General features: G+C 48.2%; 2 protein-coding genes and 1 pseudogene across 2 annotated transcripts; 2 read left to right on the top strand and 1 right to left on the bottom strand.

Moving 5' to 3' along the window:
* Positions 1–446: 446 nt before the first annotated feature.
* CNB04980 (conserved hypothetical protein) lies at positions 447–1,880 on the bottom strand. The gene is made up of 3 exons (XM_024656620.1): positions 1,456–1,880; positions 1,096–1,380; positions 447–1,027 (listed from the first exon to the last, which is right to left on the bottom strand). Exons 1-3 carry the CDS (start codon positions 1,587–1,589, stop codon positions 550–552), a joined length of 897 nt encoding a protein of 298 aa, XP_024512197.1. The 5' UTR covers positions 1,590–1,880; the 3' UTR covers positions 447–549.
* Positions 1,881–2,605: 725 nt separating this feature from the next.
* On the top strand, positions 2,606–5,701 carry CNB04970 (annotated as a pseudogene).
* Positions 5,702–5,861: 160 nt separating this feature from the next.
* CNB04960 (conserved hypothetical protein) lies at positions 5,862–7,512 on the top strand. The gene is made up of 6 exons (XM_568989.2): positions 5,862–6,046; positions 6,103–6,186; positions 6,241–6,320; positions 6,383–6,828; positions 6,879–7,183; positions 7,239–7,512. Exons 1-6 carry the CDS (start codon positions 5,922–5,924, stop codon positions 7,435–7,437), a joined length of 1,239 nt encoding a protein of 412 aa, XP_568989.1. The 5' UTR covers positions 5,862–5,921; the 3' UTR covers positions 7,438–7,512.
* Positions 7,513–7,569: the final 57 nt, after the last annotated feature.

The following is a 7,569-nucleotide window of genomic DNA, read 5'->3' as shown; positions in this document are numbered from 1 at the left end:
TGCTCCAGAAGAAGCTATCCGCTGGAATTAGCGGGCTAAGGTCAGAGGATATTATCACCAGCCGACAGTTAGCCGTTAGACATAGCTGATGGCTGTTTGTACACAGATAATTAGACGCATTCGTCACTCTACGTACATCCTCAAGAATCTCCCTTCCGCCTGACATCAAAACAACTTTAGCTATCAGCGCATATCAAGTTCCGTATAATTCATCTTTATCCTGCTGTGGCTGCACATGTTTACACTCGATGTTTGGACGACGTCTGGCCGAACCGGCAGTTGGTTTGCACTTCCGATAAGGTTATGCTGTTCAAATATTGAGGCAGTCTGGCAGCAATCGGTCTGGTGCGGGCACTGAAGGGACAGATTAGGCGAATTTAGGTAAGAAATAGATGGCGAATAAACAAAGTTATGAATAGCTCGCTAACGTAATTATACAGAAATTCGAGAATATTCCAAATGTCCATTGCCGACCCTAGTCGGTGTTCCTTGTCCAAGTATTCCGTTCAACTATTCATCCTTCTCCTTCAATCACTGCGAAGATCAAACTTACATACCAGTGAAGTTGGGGTTGCTGGCGGAAGAAGCGAAAGGAAGGTCAATGATGGCTGGGCCGGCAATGGTGTTAGAGTCGTCAACCATGGTGGTGTTAGACGTTGAAGACACGACTGCGTAAGCAATGCCCTGAAGAGAGGATGGGATGGTGACCATCATGTCGGTGATGGGGAGAGCGAGGGTCGTGAGGCCAGAGTAGAGAATAAGGGTGTCGGATGAATCAGCGCCGGTATAGTTGAGGGTGGCAGTCGAACCGGCGGAGTCGCAAGAGAGAGTGAGAGCTGGGAATGCCTTGACTGGGAGAGTTGGGTTGGAGGATGGACAGCTGGTGATGAAGGCAGCGGCAATGGAGTAGACATCGGAGAGACCGAGAGGAGTGTCGTATGGGCCGGACCATGGGTTCTGCTTGTTAACGGCGGAAGCGATCCAGGCCTGGTGGCGGGCCTCGGTGGTGAGAATGGAACCAGCAACGCTGCGGAAAGGAGCAGGGGAAGAGTCAGACATTGATTCATGCAATTTGGGAAGCCCATATACACTCACGTCAAGTAGGTCTTGTCCATGATGAAACCGGCGGCACCGAGGTAAGCAGAAACACCAACATTCTCAATGACCTGAGCGAGAGCGGTGAACGATTTGGCGTCGGTGTATGGGAAGGAGTACTCGCATGGCTTGGTGGCGTCAGCGCCGAGGGCATCGGAGAGAACGGCGACGTGGGAGGCCTCGTGAGCGGCAATCTGCTCAAACCTGTTCCGTACCCAGGCTGGGAATCCGGCATCGGCGAACGCTTGAGCGTCCATGTTGTTGAGGGCGCAGGAGTAGAAGTTGCTTAGGGTAGTAGAGAAGGGGGGAGGAGTGTCAGGAAGGATTCTCCAGAAACAAGATCAGAAAAACATGGCTCACTTCTCCAGGTGCTCGAGAGTCAACGCATACTGTAGGATATCAATGTCGGTTGGGGTGTAAGCATCTCTCTTGATTGGGGTGGCTTGAATGGCGAGGGCACCCATAACGGCGACTGCGGTAGCAGAGTACTTCATCGTACGTATAGTAACGAAAGACTGAGTCGGTAAGGGATGCTGCGTGTGTTATGTGTGTGAGTACGTATGTGGACGTGAGTGTGTGAAGTATGAGATTGGTTTGTGAATGAGAAAGAAAAGGAAAGAGCAAAAGGACATGATAAGAAGAAGGCACTTCATTTATGTATTGAAGTTGGCCCATTGGGCGTACCGTTCGAGTTCCATGCAGTCATCTTGCTGAGCAAAAAAAGGGATCCCTGCAACAGGAGAATACTACTGTACCGCTTGCAGCTGAATCGTACGATGAGCAGCCCCCTCCTGACATGAGACAGGAGGAGTTCGAGTTCGGACCAAGGCGAAGGTCGTTCAGTCTAGGGCGCAACAGCTACAGCGACGAAAGGATGACGATATTGAGACGGAAGTGGCCATGCTACGACTCCTGTCATTACTGCGTTGGATGATCGAACGACGATTTTGAGCGGGAGCTGTCATGGAACAATCTACCATCATGTGCTGCGTTGGTGGATTGAACATCCTTCGTTGAACGTGGGAGCTCGCTCGAAGGGGCAATAAACTTATGTTAATTAAGATAAGGGTACGCTAGCGGAGACAACTCGGCCTACCATACTTCCACATCGCTGAACAAGGTATTATACTAGTAAAAGTGTTGTGCGCGGCCTCTTTGCAGATCCTGTAACGGCTCATGTCAGCTAGCCGGTCTCGATGAGCTACCCCCGACTGCTGCTGGTTAGCTGTAGCTAAATAAAGCTCTCGGTCCCTTTCGTCTCGATCGATCCCGAAGAACGAGAGCTATACCGGACCTATGACTTCGGGTATGTAGTGCGCATGAGTAATTCCTTAATTTATTATACTACTAATTACTGAGTGGCCGGCTCGCGCCACGCACTATTTTTTATATTATATTGTTTTGTCGTTGTTGTTTTGATTTGTCACAGCCACGAGTCAGGTACGAAGCCTTGCAACACAGCAATTTTTAGGGAGGTGACAATTGGTTGTTATTGTTGTTACTCACTGTTGTTCGTCATCCTTGTGTCACCCGTCCCAGGTCCCCGGCACGGAATCTTCTTCGAGCCGTCAAACATTCCCGCCCAGGAACCCAGCGACGAAAACGCACATCCACTTTTTTATTTACCAGCTCATTGGCGCATTTGGACTTCGCCCACCATCTGACGGGAGCCAGAATCCCGATTTTCGATCAGCTTGATGTCGCATTGAAAGCGATCGTAGACGGGACCGTTGACAAGGTCCAGGTTTACCGGACGACGTGTCCAAATTTCGTCAAAAAATAGAAAATGCGAAATGTGATTTTGAAAACTGTGAAATGCGATGTGGCGCAAGTGCAAAATGCACTTCTGTAAAATGGGAAGTGCAAGAAATGGTCCGTGCGACAGCTGATCCTGATGCGCCACCGAACCCATTAATCAATTCAATCCATCACTCATCAGTGATGGTTAGTGGAGGATACGAAGCGGTTGTTTGGTAATAATGCGTAATAATAAGGACTCTTCCGCGGTCATGGTCGAGCGATGAAGAGCTATTTCGCACTTCTCAAAATCACATTTCGCACCATTTCTATTTTTTTGACGAAACTTGGACACGTCGTCGCGGTACTGGGACAGGATAGTCTGTCGGTGCAGTATATAAGAGGCAATTCATTACCCACTCCCAGGTCTGCATCACGAAAAGCTAACTATCTCAGCGTTGCGATGTCATTTCGAACAGTTCATTCTCCGCGCGGAGATCTTGAAAGCTAATGGATCGGCACGGCTAACAAATAAGCACGATAGAAGATCATAACAAGGCACATGAGGTCGAAGATGGTATCAGCAAGGATGTCGATACGCCCGTCATCCTTATCCATGACACAACCTCCGACGAGGCCGACGACATTATGGCCGCTCGAGTGGTCGAGTCCATCAATCATCGACGACTTAACCCTAGACAGATCCAGCTCACAGCCATTGGAGGCGCTATCGGTAATGGTGTTCCTTCTGGGCTCCTTGCCTTATTGATTGGTGAGTGATCTCCTACATAAACTTCTGCATTCGAAATCTAATTTCATCAAGCCTTCTTGTTCTGGGCCACAATCGTCTATTCCATCGGACAATGCCAGCAAGAAATCGTCAGTTTGTTCCCATACGACGGAGCTTTTATCCATCTTGCCGGTCGTACGGTAGATCCCGCATTGGGTGTGGCTGTTGGATGGAATCTTTCGTAAGCGCCTTCTCCCCCTGTTTGATTAACATAGGGAGACTGACAACTGATTAAGTTTGCTCAAACATCCTATGTCATCTTCGAATGTACCGTGATTAATACCCTTTGCGCCTACTGGGGTTATGGCGAAGTCCTTCCATCTCAATCACGGTGTTCATCGCCTTGTACTTTTCCCCGAATGTCTACAGAGGGGAGATTTTTGGCGAAGCGGAATGTAAATGCAATCTTTGATAAGCACTTGTACCTCACTAACCTTTTCGCCATCCAGTCTGGTTGTCCCTTGGAAAGATCCTCTTTGCTACCGGTCTGTTGATCTACACGGTAGTTGTCATGTCAGGTGGTAACCCGACAAAGAGTGTGTCCTTTACCCAATCGATCGGGAAGCCTCGGCTAACATTCAAGAATAGTGCTTTTGGTTTCTGATACTGGGCCAACCCCGGTCCATGGGCAGGCGATTCAGCCATTGATCGTCTTCTTTCTTTTGTCAACGCCGTCAACGTGGCTGGATTCAGTATGGGCGGGCCCGAATATCTCTCCATGATTGCCGGCGAGGCAAAGGAGCCACGACGAACTGTCCCGAAGGCCTTTAAAACCCTCATGAAGAGGCTAATGCTCTTCTTTGTCGGAGGTGCCGTATGCGTTGGGATTCTGCTTCCTTCCAATGATTCCACGTCAGTAATTCTATGTGACAAACCGAGCTCTATTAACTGGCTGTCATGCAGTTTGCTCGGTGGTAGTGACACATATGCCGGTGGATGTCCCTAGTAAGTTCAATTCTCCTCCTGTTCCTTCCAGTCAGATACTGATGGCGAACAGTGTCATCTCAATGGAAAATGTTAAGATCAAAGTACTACCTTCCATCATCAACGCTTGTCTTATCATTGTCATTCTCTCGGCTGGTAATGCCTTCACTTTTAATGCTACTCGTTCGTTGCACGCCCTTGCCCTCGATGGCAAAGCACCTCGAGTCTTGACCAGCCTCAGCAGACATGGTGTTCCATATACGTGTTGCATTGTGGTCATGTTTCTTACATGTCTGTCCTACCTTGCAATTGCGGTCATCTTCCAAGGTCGTCTTGAACTGGATCCTCAAGTGAGCAGCTGCCCCCAAGCGAATGATGCGAATAATTTAGTGCTGATGCGTTGACAAGTTTCTGTACTGCAGCCACCATGTTGTAAGTATCCCACCTTGCCCACATTTCTTAGCCTGTTAGCCTACTTTACGCACCTAATCTTTCCCATAGCAATTGGTGCGTGATGGCCATCACTTGGATCCGCTTCAACGTCGTCATTAAAGCCTAAGGAATCGACCGCAAGTAATTCCTCCCGGCGCCTTCCAGGCTCCAGCCTTATGCCGGCTGGTGGGCGCTTTTTTGGGCGGGGTTGTTCATCTAGATTCAGGGCTATGCCGTTTTCTTAAAGGGTAGTTGGGATGTAGCAACCTTCATCTTCAATTACGGTATTGTGAATCCCTACTTCTCCTTTAATGATTTCACCAGAAGACTGATGGTGTTGAAGATCGCTCTTGCGGGTGGACTAGGTCTTGGTTTCAAGGTCTTTGCGCGCACTCCGTTCCACCGCTCAAAAGATGTCGACCTCAAGTCAGACCTCGACTTCCTTGATGCGATTGACAGCTATTATCAGGATTTCAAGGATGACCACCCTTCGACTGCTTTCCAAGAGAAGATATTGGTTAAAATCTTCTAGTTTTGTATATATGCTTATTGATAAAAATTGTCGTTATGGGGTAAGGGCGAATAATGGGTAGATCGATGATGTAGTCGTTTGATAGCGTTTTGAGTGCCATGATATGTATTCTTTGCTCTGGGTTTGTGTATCCATGGATGGCAAATTTTAGTTCTTTCTGCTCGTATATTCTGTATGTGTAACAACAAACAGGACAAAAAGAAGAAGAGTAGAAGAGGAATTGTAGCGGTCAATAAGGCGAGACATGTGAAACAGTGGGTTAATTAAGCCTACAGGGCTTTTTAGTTACACCCTTATTCTGTTAATAATCGCTCGCGCGTCGCTGATGGTCGATGACATCTTGAGCTGTCGTGACATTCTATTTCACTACTCTCTTTCATCCTATTCTCCTTCTCTTAATAACTGTACACCATGGAAATTGACCCTCCAGCATCCGTCTCGACGTCTCCCGCCGCGTACCTTGATTCTCAACTCGCTTCGGCCCCAGAGGAGCTCAAGCCTTGGTGGACCAAGATCAAGGACCAATATGAACGAAAGTGCGTCGCTCCTCTTGGACACTAAGATAACGACAAAGGGGCTAATAGTTGATTAGGCTGTGGCATAACTTGACTGTCACATTGACCCAGTTTGTGTTCCTTCCCGGGACTGGACAGTACCAGATCGAGCTGTTTGAGAAGTGCGCATCACCTTGCATATGCCCAGGAGACAAGTGCTGATGAAGGATGATTAGGTTCATCACAACAGTTGAGAGTAAGATCAATGCTTTAAAGCTGGTAGAGATTGCCCGACGAGTTGGCCGCGAATTCTCTGGTAAGTCACCGCACAGCAAAACAGCGAGGCATCACTTAACACTGAGATGTTTTGTTCCGCAGAACCCGATCTTACTCTCAAATTCCTCCAGTCTGTCCATTCACGCCTCGCCTCTCCCTACCCCAAACCCGCTACAGATTCTACTCCCGAAGTTCCCGCTCCCCCACCACCTGCAGCTTCAGCCTTCGCCCTTTCCCTCTCTTCTATTGCTTATGCTCAACTTCTCCTTGGCGATCTTCCTGCTTGCAAATCATCCTTGGACGAATGTGAGAAGATCTTGTCTGAACAAGATACAGTGGAGCCTGTGGTGAATGCTGGATACTATGGTGTAGCGGGCGACTATTTCAAGGTCAAGGCAGACTATGCGCCGTATTACAAGAATGCGTTGTTGTATCTTGCTTGTGTGGACGTAAATGCGGAGTTGGAAGCGGAGGACAGGAAGAGTCGGGCACATGACTTGTGCATCGCGGCATTGTTGGGAGAGACCATCTATAACTTTGGAGAGCTTGTGAGTTATCTGGTTCGCCTGAATCAAAACATCGCCTGACCACTGTAAAGCTGCAACACCCTATCCTCCAAACACTCGTCGGCACAGAATACGAATGGATCAAGTCCATGATCTCCGCTTTCAATGCCGGTGAAATTGGAAAATTCGAATCTCTTTGCAACAACCTGCCAAACGAACCCATCTTGGAAGCTTCCCTCTCCTTCTTGCGCCAAAAGATCTGTCTGATGGCGCTTATTCAGACCGTTTTCGCGAGACCAAGGGATGGGTCAAGTAGATTGATGACATTCCAAAGTATCGGAGAGGCGACAAGGTTGCCTGTGCACGAGGTCGAACACCTGATCATGAAGGCTTTGAGGTAAGTTTCTTTTTCTTTTTCTTTATCGTTCAATTGATTGATATGACCGGATCAGTTTGGGGCTCATCCGAGGTTCCCTTGATCAAGTAGACGGTACAGCAGACATCACATGGGTTCAGCCTAGAGTCCTTGAGGGTAGACAGCTTGATACCTTGGCCGAGCAATTCAAAGCGTGGACTGAAAGCGTGGGCAAGACGGAGAAGAGAGTTGAGGAGCAAGCGAAAGCCGCCAAGACACAGGTATTGGTACAGTAGACAAAAATATCAACGATTAGATGCCCTTTCATAGTAGCAGAGGAGTGTAAAGTATGAATAAGCATGATTCACAGGAAAAACCTTTCGATCCTAGGCCAGTTCAAGACTTTGTGTTCAAAATGTTACCACCCC

Source organism: Cryptococcus neoformans, assembly GCF_000091045.1.
Source record: "Cryptococcus neoformans var. neoformans JEC21 chromosome 2 sequence".
NCBI lineage: Eukaryota > Fungi > Basidiomycota > Tremellomycetes > Tremellales > Cryptococcaceae > Cryptococcus > Cryptococcus deneoformans.
This window is presented reverse-complemented; position numbering and strand designations above follow the sequence as displayed.

What these genes read in the sequence shown, in the direction of transcription:
- CNB04980 (XM_024656620.1), bottom strand. Translation starts at nt 1,589, where the DNA reads ATGAAGTACTCTGCTACCGCAGTCGCCGTTATGGGTGCCCTCGCCATT. An exon ending in ACTCTCGAGCACCTGGAGAA is followed by an intron (nt 1,381 to 1,455) that starts GTGAGCCATGTT and finishes TACTACCCTAAG; the next exon opens with CAACTTCTACTCCTGCGCCC. An exon ending in ATGGACAAGACCTACTTGAC is followed by an intron (nt 1,028 to 1,095) that starts GTGAGTGTATAT and finishes TCCTTTCCGCAG; the next exon opens with CGTTGCTGGTTCCATTCTCA.
- CNB04960 (XM_568989.2), top strand. Translation starts at nt 5,922, where the DNA reads ATGGAAATTGACCCTCCAGCATCCGTCTCGACGTCTCCCGCCGCGTAC. An exon ending in CAGATCGAGCTGTTTGAGAA is followed by an intron (nt 6,187 to 6,240) that starts GTGCGCATCACC and finishes AAGGATGATTAG; the next exon opens with GTTCATCACAACAGTTGAGA. An exon ending in TCTATAACTTTGGAGAGCTT is followed by an intron (nt 6,829 to 6,878) that starts GTGAGTTATCTG and finishes ACCACTGTAAAG; the next exon opens with CTGCAACACCCTATCCTCCA.